The 18,424-nt window shown below is 39.6% G+C and overlaps 1 protein-coding gene across 2 annotated transcripts in view; it reads right to left on the reverse strand.

Moving 5' to 3' along the window:
• The window catches only part of TAF1B (TATA-box binding protein associated factor, RNA polymerase I subunit B), a 68,764-nt gene that overhangs the window by 35,808 nt on the left and 14,532 nt on the right, over nt 1-18,424 (reverse strand). Inside the window, exons 6-8 of one of the 2 annotated variants that reach the window (XM_081797224.1) lie at nt 15,915-16,068; nt 10,632-10,788; nt 4,422-4,521 (exon numbers count right to left, since the gene is read on the reverse strand). In XM_081797224.1, coding sequence (XP_081653350.1) covers nt 4,422-4,521; nt 10,632-10,788; nt 15,915-16,068 — 411 coding nt within the window. Of the gene's footprint in view, nt 1-4,421; nt 4,522-10,631; nt 10,832-15,914; nt 16,069-18,424 lie in introns of those variants that run through there. The other variant, XM_081797225.1, reaches the window with a different exon arrangement.

Genomic DNA, 18,424 nt, shown 5'->3' on the forward strand with positions numbered 1-18,424 from the left:
TCAGAGCATAAATAAAACATGAAAGTAAATATAAAATAATGAATTTTGTTTCTTAATTTACAAAATTTAAGTCTCAAATTACAAAGATTTAGGAGGGGCAGAGGATAGTCTAGATCTGATACCATAGTGAGAACATAATATTTCAGGCTAAAACCCCAAATCACCACCAGAAATAAATGTGACTATAATTGCAGGCACTCCTTCCCACACTGCCTGTAAGAGGGCAAAGCCAATCTTGGCTAAAGGCTTGAGCCAGGCTTCTGGGAAACATAAGCCACACTGGCCATGACCGTAGCAGTCCCTTGGTTCTATGCATTATAAGTCACTCCTACAGTCATTTCAACATTTGGCAATAATGGGATCCATTACTATCTGAATGGACAAGGTATATATTTTTTAGAATAATTATTTTTATTTTTATAGAGTGAAATTTGAGTGTCTATTTGAGTATAAAGTGAAACCAAATTTCTTAATTCAAAAGGAAATTACTGGTTAGCTACCACTCCCAAGCATATAAACTCAGCCCAGGGAGCAATATCCTTTGCAAGAAGCTGAATTTATGGTAACCAAAATTATAAAACACTGTAATGAAAAGCAAGAGTCATATCCATGAACTTCCTGGCACCTCCTTGTAGCAAACTCAGAAATGAGCCTATGCAAAGGTTTTTTGTTTTGTTTATAACAGAGCTTTAAAATGAAAATTTTAATTTCCAAAAATGATACATTTTTTTCCTCTGAGTAGCTTGAGGATAACCGTTAATCTTTTCCTTAGAGGAAAAGCTTTTCCATCCTGGGACCTAGAAGGAATGTCCATTTCAATGTCTATGATATACCTGTATTTTGAAGATATTATCTCAAATAATCCTCAAGAAAACCCTAATGAGGTAGAGGTTTACCTATTCCCAAATCACATTTTTTTCTTAAGCCTGTTTCCTTACTGAAAAACTAAGAAATGTGGACTAAGGGATGTCTAAATTTCCCTCAGCTTTAATATTTCATGATTCCATGTAAAAGATTCTGGTGTTTATCCCTAGAAGCTTATAATTTGCTTGGGAGTTAAATATAAGTAAGTTTAGTCACCAGCAAAAAGTACAAATAACCTAAACCAAGCAAAAATGATCAATATAACTTGAGTCATGAATGGTTCTGAGAAATCAGGCTAAAGCCCAGGCAGTTAGAATGTAAGATACAGACCAGACTGGAAGCTAAGAGAGAAGAGAAGGAAGGGGTGGTGGGAGGAGAGGGTAAGAAGGACGGGGGAGGATAAGGGAGGGAAAGAGAGGAAAGACAGAGAATTTTTTGTTAGCCAAGACACTGGAGAGATTAATGCAAAAATGATAACTGAGTTCCATTGGTCCCTCTAGAAATACTTAACTGTAAAGACACACACCAAGAATTATTGAACTAAATGTCTAGCCATGAACAAATTTTTAGCAGCTAAATTTGATACTGCTAAATAGTGAATTATACGGATTTTCAAACCAATTATTAAGCAAAAACCCCTTCTACGTGACAGTTTCAGGGTAGCATCTGTATTGCCCGAGGCCTACCCAGGAAATCCAGATGTGTCTCATTGAGCACAGGATGCTATTTAAAAAGATGAAAAACTGGGGCGCCTGGGTGGCTCAGGTCGTGATCCCGGAGTCCTGGGATCGAGCCCCGCGTCCGGCTCACTGCTCCGCGGGAAGCCTGCTTCTCCCTCTCCCACTCCCCCTGCTTGTGTTCCCTCTCTCGCTGTGTCTCTGTCAAATAAATAAAAATCTTTTAAAAAATAAATAAATAAATAAAAATAAAAAGATGAAAAACTAATCAACCTCGAATGCAGCCTAGTTCTGAAACTAAAAACTTGTGTTTTTCTTTTCCTAGCGGCAAACAGGGCTCCGGAAGTGGTAGGGGCACCTTGTACTTTGTAAATATCTCCCTGACTTTACTCAAGTTCAGCTATTCCAACCACATCTCTGAAAAATTAGCTGGGGTCTGGAGTGCTGACTAGAAAAACAGGATGTGTCCTCTGTGTCCCTAGTCCTTTAAATAAATCATCGCAACCCTCCAGTTACGGAACGACTAAGTCACCGGAATAAGACGTACAGCATCGGGACTCTAGTCAGTGATACTGTAATAGCACTGTATGGTGACAGACGGCAGCTACACTGGTGGCGAGCACAGCGCCAACGTATAGACACGCCGAATCACTCTGTTGTACACCTGAAACTAATGTAACATTGTATGTCAACTACTCAAATTTAAAATTTTTAAAAATTAAAATTAAAAATAATCACAACCTGCCTAAGCTAAGAAAATTTTCATAAAGACCCATCTTTCAGGAAGACTCTTCCGGCTACCTAGCCTGTGCTTCGTGCCAGGACACATGTACCCACACTGTCACTTCTAGCCTGGACCATCCTCCAGCTGGATCCTATCCCCTGCCTTCCAGTTCTGGTTGCCATGTCTATCACAGGGCCACCTCTTGGTTTTGGTAACCAGTCCGGAGCCCAATGAGGGGATCGAACTCACGACCCTGAGATCAAGAGCTGAGCTAAGATCAAGAGTCGGAAGCTTCGCTGACCGAGCCACCCAGGCGTGACTCCCCGACCAAGTCCGGAGCTTCTTTATTGCCTCAATAACTTACTTCCACTTCCTGCCCCTGTTGTCCCTGCCCCACCCCTCACCCCACCCTTACTGCTTGGTATGGTTCCACTTTTTTTGTCTCCCTCCAAACTAAGGCTGCCTCGGCCATGCTGGACTACATTCAGAGTGAGGATACCGGGCAAGTTATCTAATCTCTCTGTGTCTCAGTTTCATCATCTGTAGTATAAGCATAATAATAATACGGGGGCGCCTGGGTGGCTCAGTCGGTTAAGGTCTGCCTTCGGTTCAAGTCATGATCCCAGAGTCCTGGGATCGAGCCCCGCATCGGGCTCTCTGCTCTGCGGGGAGCCTGATTCTCCCTCTCCCTCTTCCCCCCCCCCTTGTGCTCTCTTGCTATCTCTGTCACCATCTGTCTCTCTCTCAAATAAATAAATAAAATCTTAAAAAATAATAATAATACATACTTCATAGGGATGATATGAATAATAAAAAGAGTTTATAAAATATGTAAAACAGGGCCTGGTACAGAATAAGCACTACCACTATTATTATTATTATTTCTTCTTTGTTTTTTCCAGGTTAAGTGGTAGCTGCAGCGACACCACCCTTCCCTGTGCAGCCCGAGTGCAAGCGCACGTGGAGCTGTCCCGTCAGCTCTCCTGGCTGTGTGGTAAATGGTGACGACGTGGAAGCAGCCCTGGGGACCCGCCTCCAAACTTGCTTCCTCTCTCTAAACCCATAGGAATGGCTCCTGCACGAGATGTTCTGAAAGTAGAGCCATTTCTGGTTTAAAAATCTAATATTCCCTACAAATCATTCATAGAGGCCAATACTCTAAATTCAATGCAGATGTAAAAGGTTATGGAATGTTGCAAGCTTGTTTATCTGCATTGCCAATCATCCATCACTTCTGGCTCAATGCTTCAAAAATATATTTTCACAGCACCGACTTAAGTGTTTAGAAGAACTAGCGTAAAAAGGAGGGCAGAATGGCAGGCAGACAGAGCCAAAGATGATACAAGGAATAAAAGGCTCCAAGTCTGGGGTCACCGACCGTATGGCCTTGGCATTCATTCTGTCTCCCTGAGGTGTCTGCTCATACGTACAACTGGGATGACAGTGAACCACGCTTATGCAGGGGTTTGGTAGGGGTCACAAATGTCTCCTGAATCAAACCACAAATAATTTAAGGCTGTGAAGGTTCCTAGGAGGGCCTATAAAAATAATTCCTTAAGTGGGCAAACAGGATAATATTTAATGTTACTATTTAGCATACTGAAAACCTGATGAAGAACAAAGAGAAGATAATCTTTGAGTACTACATATAGTGATAAGGACTCATAATTAAAGGACAGAAGCCCTTCCACTGGAGACATCTGAAAACAGATCTAGAAAAGACCAAGAAGCAAAGGACTTAAAATAGCACCTCTTGAAACAAGAGAATAACTTTCTTCTCTTTTCTCAAAAGCAATATAGTATGCAAATAACAAAAAACATTTTTTAAAAATTTGAAATTACCTAAAGGTCTCTATAGAAAACTTCTAAAGTTTAGTCTCAACCAAACATCTACTGACAGTGCACACACCTCACACCATAGCTGTAGGTTCAGGAGAACCTAAAGGATTAGAAGAGACCACATGAGGAAAATAAAAAATAATAATCCCATTACTCATTAAATTATGACTAATGTTCTACATATGGGCAGAACAAAAACTAGATGCCATTTTTAAAAACCCCCAACACCAAATAATAAGTCAGGAAAGGAATACAAATCACCATACCACGTTTGCATCTTATTAGGGACTACAGAGTAAAAAAGAAAAGTAACTTGCCTCTATAGCAAAGATTCCTTTGTCACGCCCATATAATTTCATCTCTTCTGGAAAATGCTGAAAAGCATTTAAGTAAGGAATATGGCCCTCTTCAACGAATCTGTATTTTCAAAAAGAAAGTGTCAATAAGAGATATGTACTGATTTAGCAAAGTGGGACAAACGAGCTGAAGATGTGTTTCAAAGACCAGGTGAGAACCAGTTGAGCACGTTGCATCTCCCACATGTTTTTAAGGAGGGTAAATCTGAAAAGATCAGTTATTCTCTACACCCATGTGTGGAGAAAACATTTAGCCAATTATCTAATGATACCTTAAGTTTCTGACTAACTAGATGAAATATTTCTATGAAGTATGTGTCTTATTTGTCAATTCACTACCAGGCTTGCAGACACAGCATCCTTCTATCCCTAGCTCCCCTCACATGATGAGCATCTACTCTTCTTCTAAATCACTCTCTCGAGGAGACCTCCCTGGGTCCATTTTCCTTTTTAGAACACCTCCCTTGTCTACCTGCCTGTCCTCAGTCCCTCCGAGAGTGCACAGGAGATGCCTGCCCCTAGAGATAATTCAGGGAAGGAACCTTGCCCATCTGCTTACCACTCCATCCCAACGTCCAGTACATAGCAGCTGATCAAATATTTTGAGTAAATTGAGTTTGGAGAAAATAGCATATATATATAAATAAATACACATATATATTTATTTATAATTCATTCATTAAGTCACAGAAATTTATCAAGTACTAAAACGCAGCACTATTTGAGGCTGTGGGCAAACAGCAATGAACAAAATAGGAAAATATTCTTGTTCCCAAGGAGTTTTATGTTCTCATGAAAAGAGATGACAAACAAAACAAATGAATGAAATCTATCGTATGTTAAGTGGGTAAAGATGGTAAAGAGAACAATAAAGCAGGGAAGAACATGGAGTGAGGAATGGGGGTATTGCAACCTAGGCCATATATATATATATCTCTATTAGATTTTTTAAAAAAGATTTTATTTATTTATTTGACAGAGAGAGAGAAAGAGAGCACGAGCAGGGGGGAGGAACAGAGGGAGAGGAAGAAGGAGGCTCCTCAATGAGCAGAGAGCCCGGCGTGGGACTCAATCTCAGGACTCCAGGATCATGACCTGAGCAGAAGGCAGACACAACCAGCTGAGCCACTGAGGGACCCCTATCTATTAGATTTTTAAAATATGAAAATAGTTAAGGAAAATAAGATAAAGATGGGAATAATTTAGTATACAAATGTTTTGCATTAAAATCTTTGTTGTTCTTACAGCTAAACTGACATCTAGCTTCTAGCTTTGTGTGTGTGAACGAGCTTTAATTTCAAATTAAAAATATGATTTCTTTTAGTCTACTGAAAGTTGAGAATTAAAGTAAATTATATGTAAAAAGGGTGTTGTATGAAGTTTAACAATAAAGCAGGCTTCTTTAGAACAGCGCTATAGGGAAAACCATCCTCATTTAGATTTTTATTCATTTCTTTCATTTACATAAAAGTATGTGTGCATCGTAATCAGTATTCATATTATTTTATTTTATTTATTTATTTATTTTTTTTAAGATTTTATTTATTTATTTGAGAGAGAGAATGAGATAGAGAGAGAGAGCATGAGACAGGGGAGGGTCAGAGGGAGAAGCAGACTCCCTGCCGAGCAGGGAGCCCGATGCGGGACTCGATCCTGGGACTCCAGGATCATGACCTGAGCCGAAGGCAGTCACTTAACCAACTGAGCCACCCAGGTGCCCAGTATTCATATTATTTTAGAACTACATTCTTGGTTTAATATTATTTCATATACAGTATGTATTGCATGCTTATCATTTTATAACTATGTAGTGTTCTATGATGTTAATATATTCATAATTTACATAGTCATCGCCCCCATATGATAATACACATATGCCAGCCCTGTGTGAGGGTTAGTTCAGAGTCTTATAATAAAACATGAAAAGCCCCACCACGGCCCTGGCAGGACAGGCAGACGGGCAGTGGATGCGTCAGTAAAGACAGTGCCCCACAGAGACACACGCACAGTGCTGTAGGAGCAGAGGAAGAAATGAGAAACCTGACCAGGGAAAGCAGAGCAGGTCTTGGCCATCTGGGGTTTTAACAATTTTTACCATTTATAATAGTGCTGCTCGTAATCTCTTTTCAAGTTTGGTGGGTTTTTAAAAAATTTCCTTTTAGAAAAATATATACTTTTCCAAAAGATAGCTATTGAATCAAAGCTCTGAATAATCGATTTCATTTTGTTAAGTATTGTCAGATGAGTCTCTGAATCAGTCCAGCAAGTTGACAGAGGATTTGCCATAGACTAAAAGCATCCCATATGCCCTGCCTGGCCATGTCCCCTGAAAACAGAGTCTCTATTTATAATTTTGTTGTATTTTTCAGAAGTTTCAATCTGTGATAGATTGGAAATTTAAAAAATTGGTTCTTATCACAGATAATTTAAGAAGTACTGCACTGGAGTTAGGTCGTGTCTACCTGCAAACACACCCAGAGCCCATTCACCTTGTTCCATTTCAATTGCCACCATCCTACTCCAAGCCACTATCTCTTGCCAGAAATATAGCAAAAGACTACCTGGTCTCTCTGCTTTCACCCTTGCCTCCCTAGAATCCATTTTCCTTATAGCTGATTGAATGGTCAGAGAATGTCTTCCCTGCTAAAATCTTCCGGGGGCTTACTATCACACTCAAAAGCCAAATTCCTAATGAATATTAGGGGTTTCCTTCTGGAGTGATGATTGTGCTCTGAAAATAGAGGTGATGGTTGCACAACCTTGTAAATATCCTGAAAACCACTAAATTGCACATTTAAAAGGGTGAATTTTACCATATATGAATTGTACCTCAATTAAAAAAAAAAAATCCAAACTAGCCTGGCTCACAAAGACCTGTACCTGGCCCCTGCTTATTATCGCTCTGTCCTCACCCTCCTACTGCTCCTTCAAATTCTTACTCCTATTGCACGAGCCTCCTCTGCTCCTTGATCACAGAACTTGCTCTAGCTTGAGGGCTTGACACTAGCAGCCTCTTTCTACTTGGAGCGCTAGTACTGCTGATACTCACCTGCCAGCTCTACTTCCATTCAAAGAGCTTCTCAGTGAGGCCTTCCCTAATGACCAGTCTAAAAGAGCCATCACTTGATGCCAGTCTTCTGCATAGCACTTCACTGTTTAATCATTATTTATTGAAATGCTTGTCTGTTTCCTCCTTCAGTCTTGAACTTTACGAGAGCAGGAACTTGTTCTCTATGGTTCACAACTGTGATTCAAGGGTCTAGACTCTAGAAAAATACCTGCATCTAGTCGGTATTCAATAAATATTTGTGGAATGAATACACGTTGACTGTTCTTATTTATTATTGTTGTTATCACTAGGTAGGCAGGGTTATTTTTATTCTTTTAAAGATTTATTTATTTGAGGGGCATCTGGGTGGCTCAGTCAGTTAAGCGTCTGCCTTCGGCTCAGGTCATGATACCAGGGTCCTGGGATCAAGCCCCACATCGGGCTCCCTGCTCAGCGGGGAGCCTGCTTCTCCCTCTCCCTCTGCCTCTCCCCCTGCTTGTGCTCTCTCTCTCTCTCTCTCAAGTAAATAAAATCTTAAAAAAAAATTTATTTGAGAAAGAGAGTGATCAAGCAGGAGGAAGGGCAAAGGGAGAGAGAGAATCCCAAGCAGACTCTCCACTGAGCACAGACCTGACACAGGGCTCAATCCCATGACCCTGAGATCATGACATGAGCCGAAATCAAGAGCCGGATGCTCAACCAACTGAGCCACTTAGTTCCCCAGACAGGGTTAATTAAAGGCTACTTTGAGTTATGAATTTATCCTAAGGACTATGGGTACTGCTAAAGGATTTAACCTGGGGAATGACATGCAGGATGAGTATAAGATATAGGGGTACTGGGGCCAGACTAATAATGTATTTCCTTCACACCAATGTTTTTAAAATACTTTTTCCCAGTTTGGTGGTAGTTCTCAAACATTAGCATCCGTAAGAATCCCCTGGATGGCTTATTAAAACAGAGTTACCAGGCCCTACCCCCAAGTTTTTGATTCAGGTTAGAATGGGTTAGAATCTGGTTAGAATTTACATACTCATAAGTTCCTAGGTGATGCTGATGCTGCTGGTCAGGGAACCACACTTTGAGAACCTGTGACTTAGAGCTCCGTCTCTGAGAAAAATAAAGTGGATCAGTGGTAACAGTCCCCTTTCCTGTTGCTCCAAGCACTTAGGCTCAGTTCCCAAATGTGTATCCCACAGAGCAAAATAAAAGCCCTCCAGCTAATTAGATCCAATCTCCTTGAAGGCACTTCAGAATTCTCCTTTAAGGGAGGGGAGGAAAGAGGAAGAAGGTGGAACAGAAAGGGAGAGAGAGAAAGACAAATGTGTAGGATTTTACCCCCATCCTTCCAACCACATCTAATATTCTCCCTAAGAAGAATTACAGGTGAACATTATTTTCTCCATCTTGTTAGGTTTCTAGGAGTCTCGTTACTCCCTTACAGATTGCCCTGGGTAGTTGGACGGCCCCTCTACCCAGCTCTAGTGACATGATTTGATTGTTGTTTCTGTAAGATTCCTGTGCTATGGAAAGGAAAATGGATAGGAGAGGCACAAGACTGTAGGCACAGGGCCCACTTAGGAGGTTGCTAAGTAATCCAAGTGAAGATATAGAGGGAATGGGGAGAAAAATGGTTTCAAGGGTTGTTTTAGAAGTATAACTGACAGGATGTAATGACTGACTGTAGCTCTAGAGAGAGGAAAGAGTCAAGGATGAATCTTAAGTTTCTGGATAGGAAGAAATGGAGTGTGTGATATTTATAGAGGAAAGAAAACACTGAAGGAGCTGGATTAAGGAGAAAGATGATGAAAGATGGACTTCTTTTCATCATGCTGATTTTGAGATATCATAAAGACACCCAAGTAGTGTCCAACAAACAGGCAGTTGTATGTATGAATATATGAGTCTGACCCTCACTAGACAAGTCTGGACTGCAGAAATAAATTTGGGCGTCGTCATCATCATATAGATGGTAATTAAAGCCTTGGGAGAAGATGAGATCACCCAATGAAGGCATATAGAGCAAGGTGAGGTTTTTAACTTAACAGTAAAATTCATTGAATCATGGACTATCTGCATGCAGAATTAATCACCTCTGAGAAAAGCCTTGTTATTTGGTTGATGTGGCCAAATTCAAAGGCACTATCATCATTTACTGGAGGCATTTTATTTAATCAAAGGGCCTAGTACTGATGATGATGATGATGAAGAAAACAAAACAATAATAACTAGCATTGAGTTCTTATTATGTGCTAGGCACTGTCCTGAGTGCTTTTCATGCAGTAGTAATTACTGGAAGTAGTTACAACTCTGTGAGGTAGATGTTATTATCAGCTCCATTTCACCAAGGATGAAACAGAGGCAAAGAGAAATTAAATAATTTATCAAGGTCACATATAAGTGGCACAGCTAGGATTCAAATCCAGAAGTCCGGTTCCAAATCTGTGCTCTTAAAATCACTCCACACACTGACTAAACCCAAATGTTATTATTTAGAATACATATAAAGCAAGGGAAATATGAACACACTAATGATTTTGGCACATCTTCTATTTAATGAGAAAGTCTTATACACAGTGCCCTAATTAACTCATTAACTATAAAACACTGTAAATTATCTTGAAAAAACATAAATACTGACCATCTACTAAGAGGTTTTTCTAATAGTTCTGTTTTCAGCTTATCTTATAAACACAGAGAACCTATATTCTAGCTCTTACCGACACCAATGTAAGCTACTGTGGAGCTACTAATAACCATTTGCCAATATGAAGGTCATCTGTTCATCTTCTCTCTTAGAAATGCAAAACACTTAATACTACCACTAAGGTACTTCAGTGTCACTTTTCATCTTTAGAGCATTTTACTCACGTTAGATAATTAATTTTCCAACACCCCGTGTAAGGTAAATACCATTATTACACTATATGAATAAGGAAACCAAGGAGATGAGTTACCAGCCAGAAGAAGATTACATTTCAGAACTAGAACTCAGGCTACCCAATCTTTCCTGTCTCTCCCTCAATTTAAGTCTCCTTGTAAAATTCAAGATATCCAAAGTTTGTCCCCTAGTTCACACAGATAATCAGCAAAGACATCATTATACGAGAGGTCGAGCTTACCTCAAAAGATCTGAAAGAGTAATTGTTTCTCTCTGCCACAGTAATGACAGATAGCAGAAAGCAAGTGTCCTTGGCACCGTCATCTTCACGATTCCCTTCTCCTTTCGTAGTGAATATTCGACTCCATCGAGAGATCCAGAACAGATGGATGCTGTTTCTTAGGGGATAATGAAGATTTTTTTTTTTTTAAGTGCAGGTAACTATTTGGACAACAAAAGAAGAAAAACAACAAGAAGAATCCAAAGAAGCATTTTCAATATCTTAAAATCAAGTTATAATTGATACAATCTTTGAAAGAACAATTTGGCAATAAAGTGCAATGACGGCTTAGAGGAAATTGACCAAAAAGGTACTCGTTGGTTCTTTATGGGAGTGGGATGGGCTGAGATTCTAAAGAGGGATGTGACCTGCTTGAATTTCTTATAGTGAATAGGAACAATTTTTCAAATAAATACAAGAATAAACAATTACAAAGCAAAGCAAAAAGTATGTAACTGCTTTGATGCAGGCCCCAACCCACATGTCCCTTTAAAGGTCTGAGAGGCTCTCCAAAACACTAGCTAGGAGAGTACACAGGACTTTGTAGGTCACGTTTTGTACTTTGGATTTTATTCTGGATATTATAAGAAGTTTCTGGAGAGTTTTAAACAGAGGAACAACCTGATTTCATTTGTATTTTTAAAAAGCTCTCTCTGGCTGCTACAGGAAGAATGGAGCTATAGGAGGGCCGGAGTGGACACAGACCACCACCATTAAGGACAGCAATGACAAGCACTTGGACTGGAGTGGTGGCAGTGCAGGTGGTGAGAAGTGGCTGGAATCTGGACATATTTTGAAGCCAGGGTCAGAAGAATTTGCTGGTGGACTGAATGTGAAATATGAGGGAAAAAGAGAAGTCAAGTGTGATCCTGAGAGTTTGGGCCTGAGCAACCAGGAGAATGAAAATGCCATTTACTGAGACACGGGAGATAGCAAAAGAGCAGGTTTGATGAAAGAAACCAAGGTTTTAGAATTGCATGTGTTAAATGTAAGATCCTATTAACTGTACAAATGGAAATGGTAAGTAGGTAGTTGAATATAAAAATCTGTAGTTAAAAAAAAAAAATCTGTAGTTCAGAAAAGAACCTAGAGATAGAAATTTCTGAGTCATCAGGATGTAGCTGGTATTTAAAGCCAGAAGTAGGATAAGTAGAAAGCAGGACTAAGAATGACCTCAAGAGACTCCACGCTTTCTTGGACAAAACTCTCCAAATTATTTCTCAAAATCCCTCTTTCCAAATCCTATAAATCCTTTCTTCATAGCATTTATCAATAACTGAACTTTTTAATAAATGTGTGCACTTACTGTCCAGCTCCTCCTACAACAATCTAAGCACCTTGAAGGCAGACAGCCTTGCTCATCACTGTGTCCCCAGGGCCCCAAGCAGGCTCTAGCACAAAGGAGGAACCCAATAAATATTTGGTGACAAAGAGGCTAGCAGTTCAAGATTTTTTTTTTTTATTTTTTATTTTATTTTTATTTATTTATTTATTTATTTTTTAAAAGATTTTATTTATTTATTTGAGAGAGAGAGAATGAGAGAGAGCGAGTACATGAGAGGGGGGAGGGTCAGAGGGAGAAGCAGACTCCCTGCCGAGCAGGGAGCCCGATGCGGGACTCGATCCCGGGACTCCAGGATCATGACCTGAGCCGAAGGCAGTCACTTAACCAACTGAGCCACCCAGGCGCCCCAGCAGTTCAAGATTTTCACCAGAGTGAAAAGATTTTTAAAATGTGCAAAGAGGGCCGTGTGGGTGGCTCAGTCGGTTAAGCATCTGCCTCCGGCTCAGATCATGATCCCAGAGTCCCGGGATCGAGTCCCACATCGGGCTCTCTGCTCAGCAGGGAGCCTGCTTCTCCCTCTGCCTGCCGCTCCCCCTGCTTATGCTCTCTCTCTCCGACAAATAAATAAAATAAAATCTTTTAAATAAATAAATAAAATATGCAAAGATTCAAGGTCAAGACATGTTGTGGCAGTACTGTTTATAATATGAAACAAATTTAAAACAACCAAAGTGACAGGAGTAGAAATTTAATTAAATAACTCTACACAATGGAATACTACATACCAATTCACTCAATGCTTAAGTCGGTGGTTCTCAAAGTATAGTCCCTATAACAGGTGTATTAGCATCACCTGAGAACTTATTATAGATGCAAATTATTGAGCCTACCAATCTATATATATATAGATTTCAATAAAGTATTATGTTAATATATATATGTATATATATATATAAAATAGAGAGAGGCTCTCCAACATATAGAGGTTTCCAGTTAAGATGGCAGATTGAAGACACATAGTAGCCTCTGCTCTGTCCCACTACAACAATTATACAGGAATTTTTAAGATAGATATAAACTCAAGAACTAACAACATGGAGAAGGAGACAACAGCAATAAAATTTTAAAAGCTGGAAAGCATATGTACAGGTGATTACTGCCTTAGCAGTGTTGAGAAAGCTGGATTCAAAGCCAGCAGAAGGGAAAACTATAAACCAATGTAACTTTCCCCTGGGGACCCCTAAAGAAAGCTCCAGAATTGGTTAAATCCTGGAAATTGGGTGAAAGTAGGTCTAACACAAGAGAGATTGCCCGAAAGTTGATTGAGAGAGACGCAGTCAGATACTCAGACTCCTGCCCCAACTCTGTGCAGCAAATGCCTGCCCCCCACTTCCTAATCTGGGCAGGAAATTAGAAGTTTCTCCTCTGGAGAGAGTAAAACAAAGGGTCTCTGGAATAGGGCATGTCAATCATATACACAGTTGAGAATAGGGTGTATTATTAAAAATGGGAAGATTAAGTGAAAGTGTACATATTGAGTACTGAGACAGCCCCCAACCCCCACACACCCCTCAGGCTTTCTACCCACCTAGTTCCTAAACAGCCAGGATTACACCCTCCAAACAGACGACTCAAAGAGATTTCTCTTGAAAATCCTATCAGCTCAGGGGGAAAAGATTTAAAGACGATAATGCTGGAGGCTTGCTAAGAAAATAATCCAGCTAGATCATGCACAGCACAACTAACAAAACTCTCCATGGGTAGAAGGCTTTCACTCAATTTTTTAGTCTCCATTCTTAAGAAGACTAGCTATAATAGGCTCATAAACATTTGAAGAAACCCTCTAATACAAAAAGCAGAGAACAAAAGGATCAAGTCAAGGGGGTATATTATCAATATCATATCAATATCCTCAGTAAAATAAGAAAAGATGCACTACAAAAATGATGGAGTAAACCAGGAAAAGATGAAACACAGTCAAGGAAATAAGGAATTTAACAAAAGAGGGATAAGAAAATTTTCAGGATGTTGGTAAAGAGATCCCAAAGATAGCTGGGTCATAGGTTTAGAGATATATCCTTGTAGATTAGAGTAGGTCAGAAGTTCCACAAAGATTTCTTCCAGAATATGAAATTGGTAGAATATCTAAGAAATTGAGAGATTTTCAGAACTGGGAGGAAATGTGGAGATACACTACTAATAAATTATAGATTGGTAATTAAATAGAAAACTAAATAACAAGGCAATTATCAACTCTGGGAAAACAAAAATATGTATAGAAATGTAATCATAGTAAGCTATATGGCTCACATTAAATATTGGGCTAGTAAAAAATTATAATTATATTGGGAAGAAAGAGAAAAAGAAATGCACAATTGTGTGCTGGTGACTACATGGGGAGAGGAGCAGTGAGGAATGTGTGAAATAGCCAAGACTTCATCTTTTATAGTGGGAATTTAACAGCTAATGTCCAAAAGCAGAAATCAAGATGTAGTACTAGAAGCATATGATATGGAGCTAAGGAAGTTGCCGAAGAGCTGAAAATGAATGCCTCTTGGGAACAGCACATTTAGGGGAACAAGGGACTATAACCTTTTCATAACAAGTTTTATAAATATTTTTAAATTACATGCACGTAGGATTTTGATTAAAAATGTAAAGAATAGCACACATTTTTGTAAAAACAAATAATAAAACTCTTTCCCTCTCTCTATATATATACATGAATAAAAAACTTTCTGGAATGATCTACCACAGCAATGTGGTTATTTTTGGATGGCACAATAACTGGTGATTTTTTCTTTGTGACTATTTGTATTTTAGAGTTTTGAAATAAGGGTTATATTCGTAGTTACTTTAAATGTAAAAACTAAAATAAAGCTGTAAGGATCATCACTTACTAAAAAACAAACACACAAACAAAAACTCTTAACATAGGTAAACAATCATGGTGCTCTAAAAGGCTTGGACGATTTGAGAGTCCTAGTTGTCTGGGACAATTTGAGTTCAGGCCTGCCTGAAAGCATGGAGCCAGAAACTCCAGAGATTCACTGCTGCCCAATTATTCTATCATCCTAACTTCTTTACTTCTTTGGACACAGAAAGTAACTTATCTGATATCTGTGTCACTGTGCAGTCCAGCAAGTAATGCGGATATACTGATAAAAGGAATTTTTACTCTTTGGAGGGCAAGAGGCTTGCAAAGCAGCAGTCCATACAAAAAATGTTTTGTTGAAAATTTTATATAACCACACAATCCAGATTTCCACAATCCCTAACACCAGACAGTTTGGAAGCTATTTCCCAAAGAACTCTGTCAGCACACATCAAGATTCTAGTAATCTATAATAAGAGCCTGGTCTGTTCTTAGAGGTCTGTTTTCCATCATGTTGTTTTAAAAAAAAAAAAAAAAATGTAGCGTGGAAACAACAAAAACCATGAATAAATACTTTGAGAAGGTCTGTATCTGTTACCTTAAACATACTCCTTATCTATTTTAGATTATGGAATTAAATCAGAGAGTAAAACTCACACACATACACATGATATGGTAAGTTGTGCTTCAGTCTATGCTTAGAAATTGGACATACCGTCTTTGACTCTTACCTATTTGACCATATGGCTAAGATCTATCATCTCTCTATTGCAACTTTTCTTTGAAAATTCTGAGCCCACATATATATGATCTCTGTTAGCTAGCTTCCTTCTCTCTGGATCCACGTATTATTTAAGTTCCTTTAAAAATCACACAAAAATACTCATGTGGAAACAATGTACCTTTTTAAAAATTGCACTGAGATTTCATTTAATTTACCTTTCTCCTAGCCAAATGATTTAGCAAATCATTCTCTCTTGCTAGGCCAAGTTCCTTTCCTTGCAATATGAAAAGATTAGACTAAATTATTTTTAAGGCGCATTATCAGCTTTAAAATTCCAGATAGTCTGATTCTCATTTTTACCTGATTGTGATGCTTTGCTGATGGGGAAAGGCTTCTGAGTGCGGCCATCAGGCTGAGAGTCTGTTCCACTTTCAACAAAAGAACGGCAGCTAAAGTCACTCAGCAGGTCAGGCTCACTATCCCAGTCTGAATGACTTGGGTTATCTTCTAATACCTATTTGCAAAATATCACACATAAAGTTATTACATTGGAATTTAAAATGCAATTAATTTCCATGAGCTTCCAAGTCCTGCCTATCTGAAACACCATAAAGTAAACTACTCTAGAGAACTGCAACTATCTGCCATTCCTAAAACTACAAGACTTTTACCTCTACAATGTGCTCCCCAGCTGTTCCTGGAACACTTCTGGAGAAAGGCTACAGACAAGGGTGAGCAAGGGAACAGGCTGCCAGCAGACACATCAGGCTTCCTTCTCCCTCTAACTAACATCTCTCTTGTAGCCCTAGTAGCCACACCAATAAAAACATCAATAATGACTCCTGCACAATGCTGGCTTCTCTTCACTGAGCCTACCTGGGAATTTTTGCTTTGTATCTTTGTTAATTCCATTTCTCCTGCCCAGACTAGCCTTTCTTCTCTTTCTCTCCAATTCATTATTTACTCTATCATGCAGTCTTTCCAACCAACTCTTCTTCAATGAGTTCTCGATTTCCTGAACTCCTGTGGCACTTTACTATTTATAACACTTAACTGACAAGGATATACTAACTGATACCATTGTTTAATTTTTCACATATGTATTGTTGAAATGGTGGTCACAGTGTTCCTAAGAAAGGTCAGCTGGCTGGCTATCTAAAGGCCTCATTAGCTGACATAACCTTGGGGAAACTGATCACAGTTAAAAAGTCACATTATCAGCCACGCAGACCAAGAAACTCAATCTTATCAAGAGGAGGTAAGACTCATGTTAAGGAAATTCACAAGAGAATAAAGCAAAAAAATAAAAAATAAAAAAATCAGGGATGAGATGCTTGTGTCATCTGTCAAGTACCTCCCCTCTCTACAGGTAAGCATATGAAACAAGGTACACCATAAAACTGGCAGACAAGCATGGACTGATTGAGAAATTTGAAGCAATCACAGAAGAAAACGTCCACAAGCTTATGCAGACAACCATCTGCCAGGAATTTGACCACATACTCTACTCTCTGTCTGATTCTTCTGGTGGACTATCCAAGCTGCCATCTAAAAAGCCAGTTTTGGGGCGCCTGGGTGGCTCAGTCGGTTAAGCAACTGCCTTTGGCTCAGGACATGATCTCAGGGTCCTGGGATCAAGCCCCGCATCGGGCTCCTTGCTCAGTGGAGAGCCTGCTTCTCCCTCTCCCTCTGCCCCTCCCCACCACCTGTGCATGCTCTCTCTAATAAATAAATAAAATCTTAAAAAAAAAAAAAAAGCCAGTTTTTCCCTCTGGGCACCCAATCCCACCCTTTCTACTCAAAGATTATCTATCCCTCATTTCTATTTTCCCTCTCCGCATTGAGAATCTCTTCTCTCCTGTATTATTTCTAACAGTACACAAATATGCTATCATTTATCCACTTAAAAAAAGAAAAACTTTCCTTGACTCCAGCTACAATATAATTTCTATGTACTTCTTTGCAGCAATATGCCTTGGAAGAGTTATCCAGACTCACCGTCTCCAATTTCTCTCTTCCCAGTCTATCTTATACCTCATTCTAATCAAACTTGTGACTCCACTGTTCTACTCATCCAATTTTAGCCCTTTTCCTTCCTGACCAGGCAACAGCATTTCCCAGTTGATCAATCCCCTCTTCTTTTTTTTTTTTTTTTTTTTTTAAGATTTTATTTATTTATTTATTAGAGAGCGAGCGAGAGAGAAACAGCATGAGAGGGGGGAAGGTCAGAGGGAGAAACAGGCTCCCCGCCGAGCCGGGAACCCGATGTGGGGCTCGATCCCAGGACTCCGGGATCATGACCTGAGCCGAAGGCAGTCGCTCAACCGACTGAGCCACCCAGGCGCCCCGATCAATCCCCTCTTCTTGAAACATTTTGCTCCTTGGATTCCAGAATGCCCCCTCACTCTCCAGGCTTCCTCCTAATTTACCAGTTGCTCCTCAGAGTTCTTTGTAGGTTCTGCTTTTATCCCAGACATCTTCATCCGACAGTGGCCCAGAGCTCAGTCCTTGGTCCCCTTGTCTTCACTCCTCAGTGATGTCATCTGGTCTTGTGGTTTTAAACACTACCTACAATGTTGTTTTCGACTCTAAAATGCACTGCCTTTTCCCCATATTTTAGTATCCCTGACATCAGGGTGTATCTTACAACCAAGGGCATGTCACAGTTTGATTTGCAGCATTATTTTCTTTCTTGCGGATATTTAAAATAATGGTGTATCAGCGGGGATGCGGAGAAAGGGGAACCCTCCTCCACTGTTGGTGGGAATGCAAGCTGGTGCAGCCACTCTGGAAAACTGTATGGAGGTTCCTCAAAAAGTTGAAAATAGAGCTACCATATGATCCAGCAATTGCACTACTGGGTATTTACC

The sequence above is a fragment of the Leptonychotes weddellii genome, chromosome 10, assembly GCF_054177405.1.
Source record: "Leptonychotes weddellii isolate Sample4059 chromosome 10, ASM5417740v2, whole genome shotgun sequence".
NCBI lineage: Eukaryota > Metazoa > Chordata > Mammalia > Carnivora > Phocidae > Leptonychotes > Leptonychotes weddellii.